This window comes from Pocillopora damicornis, chromosome 9 (assembly GCF_964200805.1).
Source record: "Pocillopora damicornis chromosome 9, jaPocDami1.2, whole genome shotgun sequence".
Classification (NCBI taxonomy): Eukaryota; Metazoa; Cnidaria; class Anthozoa; order Scleractinia; family Pocilloporidae; genus Pocillopora; species Pocillopora damicornis.
Genome location: NC_142678.1, coordinates 11,403,187 through 11,421,540, shown reverse-complemented (window position 1 = coordinate 11,421,540; position 18,354 = coordinate 11,403,187). Strand labels below are relative to the sequence as shown.

At 38.7% G+C, this 18,354-nt stretch overlaps 1 protein-coding gene across 2 annotated transcripts; it reads left to right on the top strand.

Moving 5' to 3' along the window:
* The first annotated feature begins 12 nt into the window (after positions 1-12).
* Positions 13-17,970, top strand: LOC113678660 (voltage-gated inwardly rectifying potassium channel KCNH6). 2 transcript variants are annotated; one of them, XM_027195556.2, is made up of 10 exons: positions 13-276; positions 394-627; positions 4,392-4,517; positions 10,670-11,256; positions 11,956-12,414; positions 13,201-13,603; positions 14,356-14,555; positions 15,286-15,538; positions 16,337-16,548; positions 16,884-17,970. In XM_027195556.2, exons 1-10 carry the CDS (start codon positions 168-170, stop codon positions 17,481-17,483), a joined length of 3,183 nt encoding a protein of 1,060 aa, XP_027051357.2. In that variant the 5' UTR covers positions 13-167; the 3' UTR covers positions 17,484-17,970. The 2 variants fall into 2 exon arrangements, with proteins under 2 accessions (XP_027051357.2, XP_027051358.2); XM_027195557.2 differs by lacking the exon at positions 13-276 and adding an exon at positions 1,964-2,007 and having other exon boundaries at positions 526-627.
* The last annotated feature ends 384 nt before the right edge of the window (positions 17,971-18,354 follow it).

Sequence of the window (18,354 nt, the reverse complement as noted above, 5' to 3'; positions counted from 1 at the left end):
TAAAAAATGTTCAGAAACTTCCAGTGGGACTCGACGTGATAATCACGAGAGAAATATGAAATGCTCGTTTTGCTAATGTTTACACAATATTTGACGGTAGCCAATCAGAAGCGAGTATTTGGAGAGTCGTTCATGTATAAAACACATTTGCCTCCGAGCTACGATGAATGTTCGTTTGTAAGGGTCTCTCTTTCCTCGTAATGCCGGTGAAAAAAGGCCTCGTGGCCCCTCAGAACATCTTTATTCAAACAATTATCAAGAAATTCGACGGGTCGCGTAAGTTTATTGTTAGAAAATATACAGGCGTTTCGTTTACATGTATTCATACAAAACTTCACTTCTCAACGATAGTGAGCTGTTATTTTTAATTCATATTGCTTTTAATTCGTGTAGCGGACCGAAACTTTGTCCTGGGTAACGCTCAAGTGGCCGATCTTCCTATTATTTATTGCAACGACGGGTTTTGTGAGCTGACAGGGTATAGTCGAGCGGAATTGGTTCAAAAACATTGCAGTTGTGACTTCCTTTGCGGCGAGAAGACGAACGAGTACTCTGCTCGAGAGGTGAAAGCTGCTCTCAGGGGACATGAAGAGAAACACGTGGAGATCCTCTATTACAGAAAAGATGGTAAGGTCAGAAAGGTGCATCGACGTTTCTAACAGAGCAAAGAGTTATCGGGAAACAAAAGCAAAAAAGTGGTTGAAAAGCCGCGGCATGTGCTAATGGTAGCGCTAGCTGAAACTTGTCAAATTTTTTCTGTTCGTCTGTTAATTAGGGTGAGAAAGAACGTTGGCGAAAAAAAGTCAACACAACGTTGGTTTGGATAGCGTTGAATACAATAAATATTTTATAACTTGGATATGATCGCCGCTAAAAGTGACATACACCCGCAGAGTAAATGATAAATTTTCAATTTCACTGCACTAAGCTCTGTTGGCGGTAACTCGTTGTTTGTAAGCTTGAATTAAATTAAGAATCACTCGTGTGCCGTCTATATTGGACCATTCGTCGAAAAGCAGCTGTACCTGGGTCGTTTAGGGATCGATTATTACGCCTTTTTCATTCTTTATCGCGTTTAATAAAGATTTCATCAATAATCGTAACGCTCATCAAAATTCTCGATGTATTATCCTCTACCTGAGTCTGGCGCGCTAGGGTTAAATTACAGTCAATGTTTTTCTATTTATTTTAGAAGTAGCGTACAGTAAAATTAACTGTGTTTACTGGCTTGACATTCCTTAATTTGCGATAGTAAAGAAGACAGATTTGGTTCACTTAAGGATCGATCCATTTGGCCTCATAATACTTTTTGAGGTAATCAAATGTTGCAGATACACGTAAGTAAGATCTTATTAGGAAGGCAGATGCCATAAACATGTGTTATTTTAAATTGCTAAATTGTCTTCCTCAAATGTGTGTTCTCTTAATTGCGACGCTTTTGTCATGTTTTCTAATTCCATAGATTCTCAGATGTTCCATGCTGCGTGTTTACAAATAATTCTAGATTCATGTCTTATCATTAAGAGTGATGCCTTCTAATTGATCACTTGAAGTTTGCTATGCTTCGTTTAAGGTGCAATTTGCAAAACGATGTTCTTGAATAGGTGAATTTCCGGTCTCAATTAAAGTTGTTTTGCTGATAAATTCTCGCCGCTTTCGTTTTTCGTAAAGTTCGTACTAGCGTGGAATCCCCTTTTGCAGTAACAGAGTGATTTTGCTGCTTTGTAATATTGCTTTTCATATTTGATCGTGTTTGAAATTTCCGAAATGTCTTAGACCGACGGTTCTGTTTATTCAGGCACCTGGCTACAACCTCTGAGGAGCCGTTTAGAGAATTTAGGAGTTCAACTTGATGTACAATTTCAGTTTTTGACCATGATATTTTGTATATTGCCAAGAGAGATTTGCATTTAAAAAAGGCAAAAAGGTTTTAGAAGTATCTTTTTTATTTTTTTTTATTTAGTGGTGTGACGGAGTTTGGTTATCTGATTAAAGAGAAAAACAGCTGTAAGTGATTGTTGTTTTATTTTTTTCAATTACTTCAATTTTTTAGCAAGCTTAGAGGCAAGAATTTGGCTTCCTGCAAAGTTATAACAGGAAAGAAAGTGAAATTTTGTAAATTAATGATCTAGTGCTAATCCTACAGAAGAAATTATTAATATTCATACTTTTTCATTTTAAAGGTGAAAAATCCCTAAATGTTTTCCAAGAACTGTACAAATAGAATTAAGTTTGATGACACTGAATTGAATTTCTGGAAAGAGGGCTTGAGAGACCTCAACAGTCCATATTTGTGGAAAAGTGTCAGTCAGTCTGGCACCAAATTTTGAATTGGATTAGTAATAAAATCTTTCAAGTTTAAAATATGGTTAATGTGTATAATTTTGAAATACCTCTTAACTTGAGCATTTAGCTCTAAGAAAAAATGTCTATGTGTAATGGATTAGCAAGTAATACCGAAAAAATGTATTACTAATGATAATTAAAAAAGGATAAAGAGGTGTTCGCTTGAACAAATGGTTTTCAACCTGGTGATGCATGTTTTTGTAGCTTACTTCAATCTGACATTTGATCCAATTTGAAATTTTTAATACCATATGATAGAATTATCAATTCTATATAAAGCCCTCCTTTTAAAGCAATTAAAGTTCCTTTCACTCAAAATGAGGCCATGTTTTCTTGAGATTCTGCATGTTCAAGTACATGTAGGTTGTTCCGGTGTTACTCAAACCTTCAAAGGAAAATTAGTCATTTAGAGTTTAAGTTATTCAAAACTGGGATCTGATGACCAGAAAAAAAGAAAAAAGGTTTTGTTTAAGTAAACATGTACTGCATAATCAAATTCTATTTCCACAATCAAATTATTTTGCGGTATAGTGGCACTGAGTGAAAATTAAACTTTTTATAGAAGGTCAAGAGCAGTTACAAATGTAGCAATGCATTGTATTGGAAAACAGCAAAAGCAGATCTAGACCCACATTTGTTTTGTGTTATGAACTGTTTTTGATATAAATTTACATTTTGATATACAGGCCAGTTTTAGTTTGACTTGAACTCATTTGCACTAGCACTCAATTGAAAAATTCTTAACATGTTAAAAGACAATTAGTGTTCTTTGATATTTCAAATTTTGTTTTATCCCTTTTTTTCCAAAAAAAGAGCATGGGAACTGGCATAAGACTGAAGAACAAGAAATTGAAGGACCATTATTTAAATAATGTTTACAATAGGGTAGATTAGAAAACATTTTGGTAGGAAATGTCATAGGAAAACTTTAACATAACAGAAGTTGTCTTTTTATAAGAGTAGAATTCTTGTCAGTGAACTCTGGAATTGCATGAATCAATGATTTGTGGACCTGAGGTAGAGCTGTTATTTGAATACAGGATAAATTCTAAACAATGGCTTTTGAAGGTCTTTGTTGGTGATATGTCATAGAATTTGTTCTTGGGCAGTTGATAAATAGAAGTGCATTTATCCTTCACCAGAAAGAAAATAGGTAGGATTTTCATATTCTGGCGTACATTTTTCAAAGTCGGACATCTTTTCATTTTATATTTAACAATTACATTTTTGTTAGTCAAGTCTCAGTTTAAGAATATTTTTGTGTCTACTGTGCTGTCCTTCTAGGAAAGCTGTAGACACTATGTTATGGTGTCAGCAAGTCAGCAAACCTCCCCCAAAACCCCTTGCAGTTTTCAAAATGGCAGACTATTGGAGACAATAGTCTGCCATTTTTTTTGCAGGGTCTCACCTCTGCATTTCAACATTGTTATTGATTTGATGCAAGAGCTACATTGTCGAAGTGTTCATAAATGTGTGTTTATTCCAAACATACCTAAGAAATCCTTTGAAGAAGAATTTAAATTGAAATGAAAAAAAAAGAGAAAGAAAAGAAAATAGAAATAGAAGAGAAAAGATTTGGCACAGCTAGGGCTCAAATCCTATAACTTCGGACTAGAGAGGAGTATGTATACACAGAGTGTAAAGAGGTGAAGTTTCTTATTGAAATAGATTTGATTCATATTTAATAAATGTATCCATTCTATCAATTTCCTGCCCTGTCCCAGGCCTGTTAATTGACCAGTGTACAAACTTTACTCTAATCAAGTACTCCTCTTGTCACAAGTTTGGCATCAACAATGGGTGTTCATTGATTTTTTTTATCTCAATACTCTATTACTGCACAATGTTAATATTTATGATATTTTCCCCTAAATTGTTGAAGCTTGGCAATTGCAGTCAGTTAATCATCTTAGATTATTCGTCTGTCAGGTTATCATCCAGTTGATCCATCCAAGATGCAGTGAAATAAGAATGCTGATTTCAAATTGGTCATCACCATGTAACATGTGAACTTAAATGGAGGTTTTATTTTCTTTTTCCTGCAGGAAGCTCATTCCTGTGTTCTGTTCTGATTGCACCAGTGAAGAATGAAGAAGGAACAGCTGTTATGTACATAGTCAATCACGAGGATGTAACATGGTCACCAAACAAAGAAGATATCACCTCTACAAGTATGATTTGTTTTTGTTCAATATAAATATATTCTATTAGATGTTTTGTTGCAATGTAGTAACACTGAGTATTTTGTTTGAGTTGTGTGGTATTTTAATAAAAATAACCAGTAAACATACTCAGCAATACTACCCTCCAAAAGGTGGAAGAGGTTATTTATTATTTTATATGCATTCCTTTGAAACAACACCCAAGCTTAGCCAACCTACAGCGCAAAATAATCAACTGTCCAAATAACCATACATTACTGCCAGATATTTGTACTTGATTTGTGTGATAATTTTACTCTACTCAGTGCAGCTTGAAAATAAGCATTGCCATTACTGTCAATGTCCCAATTTCAATACTTTAAAAATTCAACTCAAAGTAAAAGAGGCTTGGGAGGAGGGATAGGGAAGATGCTGTACTCCCTCCCCACTTAGGAGGAGGGATAGGGAAGATGCTGTACTCCCTCCCCACTTAGGAGGAGGGATAGGGAAGATGCTGTACTCCCTCCCCACTTAGGAGGAGGGATAGGGAAGATGCTGTACTCCCTCCCCACTTGGGAGGAGGGATAGGGAAGATGCTGTACTCCCTCCCCACTTGGGAGGAGGGATAGGGAAGATGCTGTACTCCCTCCCCACTTCCAAAAAAAAGGGGGGGGGGTGTCACCCCATGTTTTGCTTGTGCAGTATGAGATTGGTTGGGGAAAATATACAGTATTGTAATTTTTTAACAAGGTAATTAATCAGGATTGGCAAAAGAACATGTTGCCAGGCTAGTCTTTGAGCACAGCCTGCTCAAGTAGTCTCATAAATCAATTATGTACACATTGAACACTTTTGGAACTGCAGAAGTTTGCTAGGGCCAACAAACTTTGTAAAGGACACTAATTTTGGGAAATCTGAACAAGAGACAAAGTTATGCATTTATTTTATTTACAATAAGATAGCCCTGCCCCCCCCCCACCCCTCCCACACCCCCCAAGTTCCAAATTGCTCTTTGGCTTACGAAACAAAAGACCCCTATGTGAGGCTCTACTCTCTTATTTATTCTTTAGAGCGTTGGGCTAAGATTTGTTTTGTTACACTGAATTTCAAAATATTGAAATTGGGTAACTTTTCTAAGGGTTTGCGTAGATCTTTATCCAAGGAGAGCGAAACAAACTCGAGACAAGAAAACACGTGTAGCGTGCAGAGGAAGTGTGATTTTGGCAAACGAGTGCTCAAAATTGCTTTTAGGGAAAAATAGAGCTGGTCGCAATCTTTGATTTTTTGACAACACTACCATTAATTGTCCTCATTTATCAGGTTAACCTTGGCTCTTAACTTAACGTAGTGTTTCAAGGCAATGAAAAGTCATTAGTCTGTCTTTTTATTCTCACAATTCTGTGAAAAATTCCATGTGATATGATAAACATTTCTTTTCCCAGCATATTATTTCTCCTTACAATATCGCCTCTGAATCACACACGAAGGTCTCGGGAATAAAGGAAATGAAACAGCCGAAAGCTAAGTGTATACGTCATGTGTTCATTTTTTTTCATCGCATTTTTTCCGTTTCGTTTCCAGAATAGGCTCAGAGGGAATTTTTTCATTTTTATTTTTGATAATTTCCCACGTGTCTCGCGTGCGCATGAGTTACCTTTCACTTGATGTTTATCATGGTAGTAAGAATTTAGAAATTTTTTCAGATAAATCAAAGAGATTAGATCTGTTTAAACAAGTAACAAGATTTGTCGTAGTTCCTGCACTAAAGAGCTTTCCTGATAATTTTGATTGAATTTCCGTGAGCGGTCTGTTTTTACCCAGTACTTCTCCTCATTTTCCTAAGTGTTTGATTGTTGTGGTTTCTTTCCTTCCTTGGTATATGATCTATAGATTTTCTTACGTATTTCACGTTGCCCCTCGCATCATAGTAGATATAAACTTTTGGCTGAGAAAAAACGAAAATATCTTACATAATTGTTACCGTCCCCTCAGATGTTGACGGTTCTGCCTTTTTCAGAAATCCTGCTGGGGAAGCTCCGATTTTATAGCTACAACCTTTTTTAATGTAAGATGAAACTACATTTTTATTTTCACTGCCATTTTTTTTTATTTTATTTTATTTTTAATGAAAGGGAAGGTGGCGAGCTCGTCGTTTTCGTGGATTCTCTTCTTTTGGGGAGTGGGAGAGGACTGAGATCAGTTGTTTGAAAGGAAGATAGAGCAATGTATAAATCGCTATCCAGCGGATACGTGTCAACAAACCGTTGTGCAGTATTCGCCAGATAGAGATTATTTATTCAGTTGAAAGGGTAATCCACCCCTCGAACAACCGGATGCGGATCGCTTTTGTCACGAATTTTTCGCGCTTCTTTCAATGCGAGAGGAAGGGGCTTCTCTTTGTATTCGGAATTTTGTTTTTCTGTAGACTGCAAGTTTAGGAGAACGAAAAAGCGAGGGGTGAAATGCCAAACAGAAAAGTTTTCGTAAAGGAGAAGACTGACGATTGAAACTCAAGTAATTTTGATTTGAATCTCTTCGATTTCATTTCTTCAATTCTGCGGCTAACAGCATGTGAACTTAATGTTCTTTCTTTTATCGTTCTATTCTTTATCCTGTTCTTTTGACATATTGTTTACCTTTCAACGTTATTGTTATTATTGTTTTGGCTACGTTGATTCATGAAATTTATTTCTGACCGTAGTGAAAAAGAGACTCGCACGATATACCATGAAACCAAAAGTTTGACGACTGTCGCTGAGAAGGGCTAACGATTTTGAAATCAATCCGTTCAATTTTTCAAGTCGAGTGTCAGTTTTATCTCTGAGAAAATTAATTTTGTGAGGCGAACTGGCTTAGATTGATTGCCACATGATAATTTAAAAGCAGCTATAGCCAAACATTTATTTAATAATTTGCATACAAACTGTCAAGGATATATACTGCTTTTAACAGAGGATTTTTGCCCATTTATCTCGGTGCTTACGTCCTTAAAAAGGTAAGAATTTATTTACATGCCAGTTTTAAATCTGCCATTCAGAGTCAGACCGGGATCGAGAATTTCTGAAAACACTTCTTTGCATCGCTGCGAACGCTGAGCGCAAACGAGATCAGACAACGATGTGGTATGCTATGTAGATGAAACGGAAAGGTTTTTCTTTCAATAATTTAATTTCCCGATATAGAAAGCTTTTCGCTTCAAATGGAACTTAAGAGAGTGTTATTTTTTTATTATTTCATCGTCAGCATTTGATGCTTCCATCTCAGCGTTTCATTTCTTCGTGATAAGATAATTTAGAAGTGTATTTAGATTGCACTGGTTTAGCTTTAAAAGTCACTTTAATTAGGGCTAGCAGAAAATAATCCAAGGCTCCCTATATGTGAGAAAAATGTTTTATTATCTTTACATTGGAATCCATGATCCCATTTTGTCGAAAGGTGACGGAAATTTCGAAGGTTTGAATAAAAAACTGCCGCAAAATTCGATGGATTTTTACGTGCTTAACTGACTAAATCTAACCGAGCGAACGGATTAATATACCCACAGTTTTATTTGAAAATGTGCTCGTGACGAAACGGACCGAGCTTTGAAATTGCAATCAATTTGGTTCGTCGTCCAGTTTTGTTTATTTTTGTGAAACCAATGTCATCTGTGCTTTTTTTAATGATCTTTGCATTGTGTTAGAGGGCCAATTTTTTTACTGGAAGGACCATGTAACAAGATTAAGTCGGCATAGGTTAATATTTCGCCCTCATGAACAATAATTCTTTAAGATGATAAAAATCCTCTAAAATATATCTTAATTCTGTACGTTTATTCAGCTGTTCTCGTCCGGATCTCGGAAGAGCGGCACTAAAGTAGAATTGAAGTGTTGTATCTGAATGCGGATATTTATTAATAACGTTTAAAATCTTTAAACTTAATACTTATTGGACTTTAAAGTACAAATTTTTGGTTCCATGGAAGCTTGCGATCTGAACTTCTTGTACTCTTGGCTAATTCTCTGAAATGAAATTCAGAAGCTAGAAGAGAAGTTAACATTTACTTTTCGTGAAAGAGCTTTAAAAAGGGGCTCGGGATAAATTTGAAACAATTCAATCTCGTGGTAACAAAAGCGACCGATTCTAACGAATGATTGATAGGTCTCAGCAACGGGCCAAAGAGTGATGAGAAGTTTCAAAATTATTTCGTTTTCTCGCTGTGGGAATTCATTATATAACTTTCGATGTATCCTCAGTGTTGAGAAAACTTCAAACCATGAGTTTATTTTTTTGACCTTCAAATTTAGGTGCTTTTGTTAGTGGCGAAACATCTGGCTCTTTCTCACACATCGACTCAAAACCAACTAGCGTGAAATATACTTTATCGGTAGTGCCTTACAGATTTTAATGGGAAATAAAAACATTGGATTAATGAAATAGGCCCTTCAGTCCAAAGCTTCCTCGATAACAACAAATCAGAGGCCGTGCTTACAATTTGATTGGCTTGCTTTGAAGATAGAGTTTGCGTTTCCACTCATGTTTTGGTTTGCCTTGCATCGTTTAATCAAAATACGACTTACTAAAGAAGTATGTTGTGATCGTTTCGCGTTTAGAAATTCCCAACGATACGTCTTCCTCTCTTTCTTGTGCTTTTAGTGGTTTGATTAAATAAACATTTATTCGATTTCTCAGGAAGGCTTTTAGCAGCAGGTGAATTTTGCTATGATGAGCCCAACCAGTTTTTGATGAGTCGGGCTGAACGTTTTTCGCTGGTATTGAGATTTAGTTTGTTATGCGACCTATCTCAGTCGTTCTCCGTTAAGAAACTGCTAGAAACACGACGCATGAAAAAGTCTACTGCTAATTCTGTTTTCTCAAAATCCACCATGTTGTGTTCAAATGATATTTCAGCTGTCAGCCTAAAAAAAAAGTGGCCTTTGAACGACCAGCCAATACAAATTTGAGAAATTTACTTATTGTTAGAAAAAATTAATTCAATTTGGACTAATAAAGGTGCCACGCCGAATTTGGGTTTTACCGGGAAAGCTATCTTCCGATGAAGTCGCTCGTATAGACAAAAATTCCAAATCAAAACGGAACATATAAGCACTTGGACTTAGCGGTATGAGATGTATCTTATTTTCTTAATTCTCCGTTAAATGTTTGTTGTATTTTAGTGGCGTGCAGTATTGAAGGGGATGGTTGTGGTTCGAACTTAACCAAAATTTGGCGATCAGTTATTTACACAGTTGCTCTTCACGGCGACAGGCCGTGAACGTTCAGACGCTCTATTTGAGTGTTTTCTATCCTTGCTTTCGCCTCTTTTGATTTATTTTGCGAAAAGCAAGGCTATTTATCGAATATTTTAACTTATATTGTAAAAGAATTTAGCAAAAGTTACTGTCATGAAATTTAGAGAACAGTCAAGTGTACATTTTACGCTACAGATTTTGCAGCTTCGATCAAGTGATTTAAATGCTGGATGGTCATGGCTACATTTGTTAAAGCGATGGTTGTCGTTTTTCGCGAGTAATTCCGTTAAAAAATAGAAAGGGGGTGATTTTTTCCGTCCCCAAACGTGTCAATTGTTTATTTGTGTCGCAATTTCTTCTTTTCTCGACCATGCTCGTTGGCTACCGTCTTGTCAGAATATATGTTTTGCAAAAGGTAGTGTTTAGACCAACGCGGCTTTCACCTGTTTCAGTATTGTTACGATATATGAAAGGCGTTCTATACTTTAATTGTTTATACATCGCACGACACGAAGGGTCTTGAAGTAATGACCTTGGAGGGAAATTTCAGCCGGTGGCATAAACACTGAAACGCTGTTTTGCTTTTGCATTCTTGGCGACAAGATTTCATCCAAGAGAGCGGAAATTTTCTGTTTGAATTAGACTCGGTCAACACCACGGCGGATGATTTAGAACGACGGCGTTTTCTCTCTGAAAATTCAAACCAAGGGTTAATTGTGTAACTTTCACTCTGGTTAATTTAAAGATATTGCAATCACCAACAGCATTAATAACACTCGACTACATCCTTGCGCCCGTGCACAATAAGAGCAAGGTACATGAAATCGGGCACCACATGTCTTCGACTTGAAATAGGCTTTTGATATACAATCATTCACTCTGGTGTAGACTCGCGTAAGAGGTCCCCAACATTATTCATGGTGGTAATTCTCTCCTTTGCTTTGTTTGCAGAATCGTGCTTCCAACTTCCGCTACAAGTGAACAGAATTCCCGCCGCCATTCGGCGAAAGAAGAAAGATCACGATACAACAGCTACGGATGATGATGACGACCAGAGCCGTGATCCCGAAACACACTTCACCTTCACGTCAAGTGGGGCCGCAAGTGAAATAGAATCCCCCTCGTTCATCCCAATCATGAGTGTGGATCCGCCTACCCCGACCGGGTCCACCGTCACCAGTCCAGTGAGAGAATATTCATCCCCTCCCTCCACCCCTGAGAGACAAACTTTCCGCAAGTCGCCCAGTTTGAGGTCATGTTCGTTGAACGACATGTCGAAAATTTCAGCCAATGTTAAAAGCAGCGAGTCAGAATCGCTTATAAAACCGCTGGCTTCGGTTTCGCCGGTTTCTAAACCAGGGAACATGTTGTATATTCCCGAGATGAAGGGTCGGCTCTCTGCGGCCGTTTCCGAGTCTTCGTTGTGGAATTCTCGTAACAGGCCGTGGTTAGATGGTACAAACATGGATTTCAGAGGTTCAACACTCATCAGCTCTCAGGGTCTTGTTCATCCGAGAAAAACAGAGAAAGTCGCTCAGGTATGTGTTTTTACGTGGATTTATCAACTTACATTTTTATGCTTAGAGATAGTTCCTAGCTTACAACAATTTTCAGTTGAATGAGAAGGTAGTCCAGTATGTCTTTGTTTCCGCTTCGCGTCGCTTTGTGGTTGGAGTGAAAAACGCAAGCGCGCCATCCTTACAACCAATCAGACGCAAAACTGAAGAAATCGAGTCCAGACTACACAAGTTTTCCCGCCCTTCGGATCGTATACGTGTCTGCACTCTTAGCTCTCATTGGCTGCTTGTGATTTCGACTTTTCCTTTCGATTGGTTCCGGTGTATTGTTTGGTTTTTGTTTTACGACACTCAACCGAATTGCCAAATGTCAAATGCTTTAACTTTCATTTGCAATCGAATTCAAAATTGGATTGGAATAGATCATTTCCGAGTTTTATAAACCTTCACTTTCAGAATGGGGCTAAGTGCAAATCCTTTCTTACGAAAATGAGTTGTATTCGCACGAGAACGAAAGAAACTTTTTACTATCAAAAGCTTTGCTCTTACCGTCGGTTCAAAACAAAGGCTTTGTGCGTTGCAAAAATGGCCTTTTGGGTTCATCGCCTTTATATGCCTAACTCAAACACAATCATGATACCCGGTTACTGTAACTGTGGTCCCAAAGAGGTCATTTTCACACAGGTACCCAACAACTTAGGGCCCTTCTTGTGTTTGCAGGTTATGTCCCTGGGTGCTGATGTCCTCCCAGAGTACAAGCTCCAAGCTCCTAAAATCCACCCCTGGACAATTCTTCACTATTCGCCTTTCAAGGCATTCTGGGACTGGCTGATTTTGTTTCTTGTCATTTATACGGCGATTGTGACGCCATATGTGGCCTCGTTTATTTTGACCCGGGACAAGCAACAGGAGGAACGTAATAAGAACCCGGAGACCCGGGATAATACGAGTACCGTCGATATCTACTCCGACCCCCTGGTCATCGTTGATTACATAGTGGATGTCATGTTCATTATCGACATTTTTATCAACTTCCGAACGACTTTTGTGGATATTAATGATGAGGTTGTTAGTCATCCATGCCGTATTGCTGTACATTATTGTAAAACGTGGTTTCTTATAGACTTAGTGGCTGCGATTCCTTTCGAGTTGCTAATCATGATTGGTGATACAGACCAGGTGAGGTTTATTAGTTGTAATACACAGCTTACGCTTGCATACGACACTGACTCGCCTACAGTCGAACCTGAATTAACCAGCACCGTATTAAGCGGTCACTCGGTATTAGTAAAATTTAGTACTCACGATAATTTTCCTTTCTGTTAAGTGGTTACCTCTACTTAGCGCTCGTGTTCACCCTTTACTGAGTCATTACGGACTGATTGTATCATGTTTCACCTGTATTGAACGGTCACCACTCACGGTCACCGGCCATTTCCCGTGGGTGACCGCTTGATACAAGTTCAACCGAGTACTTGAGGCTAATCGCACCCTGTATAAGCTATATAAAGCAAAGAAGAGATCCCGCATTGGAATAAAATTTGAGCATCTGCAGAAAATAAGCCTAGAAGAATTTCAAGTGTCGAACAAGTGGACCCAGGTCTAAATTAATTTGAGAGGCCAAGTTGAAAATAGTTGTGGAGAATGGTCTGATATAGGGTCAGCATTTGGTAAGCTTGACGGATCATCCTTAGCACAATTCCGGGAAGTACTCCCAAGGGAGTAGTTAACGCCCCCTCCCACTCTTCCCCTCCAGAAGTTTGTCAGGTTTTCATGATACTCCAAAGTGAGAGAGGCACTGGGCTCGAACTAGTACTTTTCCATCCATAGTGCACCACGCCCTCCACTTGGACAACACATATTAACAATTACGATGATAACTGCATCTTAAAAGACTGCATGTACTCAGGGTTGTCAGAAAGCTATAGATCTAACTTATCGGTTTCTATGCATTGTTTTCCACAGACAACGACACTCATCGGTCTTCTCAAGACAGCTCGCCTCCTACGACTCGTCCGCGTCGCTCGCAAGTTAGATCATTATTCAGAATACGGAATGGCAGTGCTCTTACTCCTTATGTGTTCGTTCGCTTTACTCGCGCACTGGCTGGCCTGTATATGGTATTTTATTGGCAACTTGGAACTTGAAGCCGGTGGAAGCACGATAGGCTGGTTGGATTCATTGGGTAAACAGCTTGGAAAGCCATACAACAAGTCTGATATGTCGGCAACAGGACCTGATTTGCAGTCCAAATATGTGACGGCGCTTTACTTTACTCTAAGTAGTTTGACGAGTGTAGGGTTTGGTAACGTGTCACCGAACACAAACTCCGAGAAAATTTTCTCCATTTGTGTCATGTTGATTGGATGTAAGTTAAATCTCATTATTCCTTTTTTTGTTTGTTTGTTTTTCCTAGAGGAGTCATGATGTGTGTCATTTTTTGTTGCCCTCAAAGCTACAATTAACAACAAAAGTAGTTAATACATAACATCCAATTAGGCACGTTTGTGGAAGTATTTAGAAATGGGGTTGAATTTGAACTGCACTTCTGTGCTATACCCCCCTATCCTGATCTAATGTTGTACAGGAAAAACTTTTAAAAACCAAAAACAATATTGCACAGGGGATGAAGTAAGGTTATTGGGGATGAAAAGAGTATTTTATTCCACTGAGGATATTGCGATCTCTATGGGAAAGTGTCAACAACTTTGTCGCTGATTGAAGGAGACTTCGAAAAATTACGTGGAATGGAAAGTACTACAACGGATTGTTGATTGAAGAGCCTAAAAACATTTAGCCCAAGTTTTTGAAGATAAAGAAACCAAATTGTAGCTTCCTGAACTGTGGACTGTATTGACAGTTTTGCCAGTCTTTACTAGAAGTGTCTATGGTGTTAGTGTTTTAACTCATTATCAACAACTCAGGTGTAAACCCAGCGGATATTGTTACCAAAACAAAGCAAGTGCTAACTCGGAAGAGTTGCATTAACTCAATGGTCTACAAATTTGAAAACGGATTTTTGCCAAATGTTTCTTTTTCTCAGATTCATCGTTATTTTAGGAGTTAAAGAATAGCATCTGAAGAAAACATTTAAACATTTAAATCTCTTTCTCCCTGCAGCGTTATTTTACGCCGCCATATTTGGAAATGTAGCTGCCATCATAGCGAGGCTGTACTCGACTACCTCCCGATATCACGCGCAGATGCAGAAAGTGCGCGAGTTCATCCGGTTTTACCAGATTCCCAATCCTCTTCGACAGAGAGTCGAGGACTACGCTCATCACATGTGGTCTTATACTAACGGTATTGATATGGAATTGGTGAGCATCGATAACAATAAGAATATGGAATTGATTACCCTATAGGTCATGACACCGGATCGCATTAGCACCGCTGCAGGCGATCACAATGACCTTTGCCGCAAATTCATGATATACTCAATAACTATTTTTGTTAAGAATTGAAAGGAAGAAAAACTTTTATTGGAGAAGAGTTCAATCCTAACGGCTTGATTTGTTACACCAACATGGGGTCTTTTCATTGTATTGTGACACCAGCATGGCGAGCGTGAAGACACACATACCTAGACTCGTGCCCAGTCGCTAGTTGTGTTGTCGACTCGAGAGTAGCCTGGTACGGGCGAGGTGTAGCCTAGAAGTACTGAATTCTTCATCTATTCTGCTCAGTACAATCTCAGTGCGCCAATTCATTTTTAAGCATTCAAATAGCGACTGGGCACAAGTCTGGTACGTACTCTCTTTAGCAGAAGGAGAGGCAAATTATAGTTAGCTGTTTTCAAAGTAAGTTTTCGTGAACTGTTACATTTATGAACAAAAAATAGTGAACCGGAATCAGGGTCACTACGAAAAATTGCAAAACGGACATTTTGAAAGAATAGCTTCAGGACCATAATGACCTTGTGCGGGATGATTACAGCAAAATTTGATTTTTTTCTGGACGAATCATAGCTCGTGTATCTCTCTAAGCACCTGAAATGTTGCAGTAACACTGAACGTTATGTTACATAACCTCTGTTTTTACGCCTCACAGGTCCTTAAACATTTTCCCGAGTGTCTTCAGGCTGATATTTGTCTTCATCTCAATTCAAGCCTTCTGCATACTTACCCAGCATTCACCTCAGCACCGATGGGATGTTTACGCGCCCTCGCTCTGCGCATTAAGACCACTCACCTCCCCCCGGGGGATTACATTATCTACCAGGGAGATGAGGTGAATCATTTGTACTTTGTGATACGAGGAACAGTCGAAGTACTCAGCGGTGATATAATCATGGCCATTTTGGGTAGGTCATATCTATTTTCTCCCATTCCTTAAAATTAATGCAAACGTATTGATTGTGTTAGGTTCAGCCTGAGAGGAAAATTTTTGACTCAAGATCCCGATTTACAGAGCGATCCCAGCTAGGTCCATTCTTCATGATTGAGAGTCCAATATTTTCCTCTTCGAGCAGACCTGACACAGTCAGTAAGACTTTCATCATATGACCGTCGATCTTTCTTTGTCTTCCCTTCTTCTTCAAGCCCGCCTCTCGCGGGGCTGTTCGTGCACCATTGCTTAAGGCTTTTATACGGGGATTTTCTTTCGTAATGCTTTCAATAAAAGCGCGCGGGGCCTCTCGGGTCATATGTTAGTAAAAACTACCAACCTGCCGTCCTGTAATTGAGCACCCCATTAAGGTTTGATCAATTGTTAGAAACTACCTTGGTCTGAAAATTTGTCTTGGGGATTGTTCGTTACCCATTTAAGTAAATTTCCTAGGTTTCATGGTTACTAGAATTCAGGGAAATTTCTCTCAGGAAAAGAGTGTGCTTCGTTGTTAGTAATCAGTGATTTACGTTTCCTTCTTTGACAGTGTTCCTCTAGTGGTGAAGGAAATTGCAAAATTAATTCCCGTCAGAAATTCAATCATTTAAAACCCCAAACTTCATACCTTCAAAACGCCAGAAATCACAAGTCACAAAGTAAAAGTCCCACAAAATTTTAAAACTACACGGTAATTTTTAGCGTGATATTTTTCCCAGAACATTTTCATCGGTAGATCTTCGGTTTACTCCCTATCTATCTATCTCCACTCATTCAGGCAAAGGCGACTCTTTCGGCGAAAATTTTGCCATTGATCCTGACAGGCCTGTGGTGAATTCCAACGCCAGCATCCGGGCTCTAACTTATTGCGAACTGCGGCTTGTTTCACGTGAGGATGTACTGCACATCCTTAGGCAGTACCCGTTGTTCAGAGAAAACTTCATTAAAGATCTGGAAATTACTTACAACCTTCGTGGAGACGAATCAGAGGTGTGATTCCTTTTTTTTATATACTAGTAGATGCTTGTGAAATGTTGTGCTCTGTATTTGCATCAGGTGTTGAGAGAGAGAATAGGCCGGGATCGTCAAATTAGGTCCTAACCCGTGTTGTTAACATCTTCATTTAATTTAATCTATTGCAAATTGGTTTTCAAAAATCCTGTTAAACGTAGATAAAATTGTACGCGGAAGATTAAGAGTAAACCTCGATTACATGTACTCGACCCTGTCACTATCGTCCGTGAGCCATGAAAAATTTAAAGTGGTTATCTTTCTTAGTACATCTACCGAAATATTAACGTATATTTTCTTCAATCCTGGCCTAGCATTTCCTAGATGTCCAAGAGGACAAAAATTGCTTTGTTACCATGGAAACACACATTGATCACAAACCAATAGCCCCAAATGGTTCAAGCGCGGGCGCCGTTCCCCAAGGAACCACTAATGTTTACAATTCAATGAATGGACCTGTGGATTTGGGGAGAGGCGAAATGCGACCTAGACCCAATAACTTAGATCTTCCATCAAACAGTGTGAATAGCAAAAAGGAAGGCGCTCAATCGACGTCTGAAAAATCCGCTCTTGGATGCTTTTTATTACCTCAACTGGTCGGAAAGTTGGAAAATTCGGATATCAAAGCAGAAGCTGGAAACTACACCGCATCCCAGTGTGATAAAGCTGTACACAGAGAAGAAGCAGTGCCGAGTAATTCTTGTGCGGCTGATACACAGAAAGGGGACACGAATGTGTGCAAAGACTGTTGTAAATCGTTCAGCTCGATGGAAAATAAACTTGACAATCTCTCCACTAGATTGGAGAAACTCGAAACAAAACTTTCTTCCGACGTGAAAGCGATATTTGAACTTCTACGCACTCACAATGAAAATGTAAGACAACGACAGCGGGACTATCACACTCAGGTGTAAATAATTTGAATCATGGCTGGACCTAGATTTAAACCCATGTTTCTAAGTTCTCAACTGTTTATCAACAGCTAATGATAATGAATTGAGTTACAGTAGTTGGGTTTTTCAAAAGAACCTATTGGTTTTCAAGGTGTCTCTAATTTCGTTCCCAGAGACCATGCTCCCATTGATCCCTTGCGGGCGAGAAACGAGGACTTCGAGGTCTTCGTTTCCCGCCCTCAAGGGACCAGTGGTGTGCGACCTTTGAGAACGAGATATAGGTGTTTCCTTTTAAGTTGACATGGGACCATTGCGTTTGCACATAAAAATGTTAATATAAACTCGGTCAATATTCCTTCATCTCGTTTTGTAAATAGGAAAAATGCGATGAAGTGTATAGTTCTTTTTTTTTTTTTTTTTTTTAAGTAAAATCTTTTGATACTGCCTGGATAGCGTATGTGGTAGAAATCATAAGATGAATAATACTTGGAAATTATTTATCCCTTAAGTTGTGGTTTTCTTCTGGATGTACTCGCCGACTTCTCGTGGACAAACAGATCTGCAATTTCGATCCATCGCATGGGCTCCATTGGTCGAAACGCGCCATTTGATCGACATTTCTTGACTAAAATTGAACAGCATCGGCGACATATGTAAATTTTCAAACTTGCGTCCACTACCATTGAGGTCTTCGTAAGAATTTTGAATCAAGGTGGGAGAGCAATTTTCAATTGTTTGCAACAGACGAAGAGATATCCTAAAATTCATTGATGGAGGAGGGGTTTGCTTTCCATACTTTTACAGTTCATTAGATTAAAATGTACCGAGCTTTTCTCCTAGAAGGGGTTACATAGAGGAGTGGCAATCTTTTCTCTTCCTTTTTTTTTATCAA

Coding starts and splice junctions, on each gene's coding strand:
- LOC113678660 (XM_027195556.2), top strand. CDS start 168: ATGTTCGTTTGTAAGGGTCTCTCTTTCCTCGTAATGCCGGTGAAAAAA. Junction 277..393: donor CAAGAAATTCGACGGGTCGC/GTAAGTTTATTG, acceptor TAATTCGTGTAG/CGGACCGAAACTTTGTCCTG. Junction 14,556..15,285: donor ACGGTATTGATATGGAATTG/GTGAGCATCGAT, acceptor TACGCCTCACAG/GTCCTTAAACATTTTCCCGA.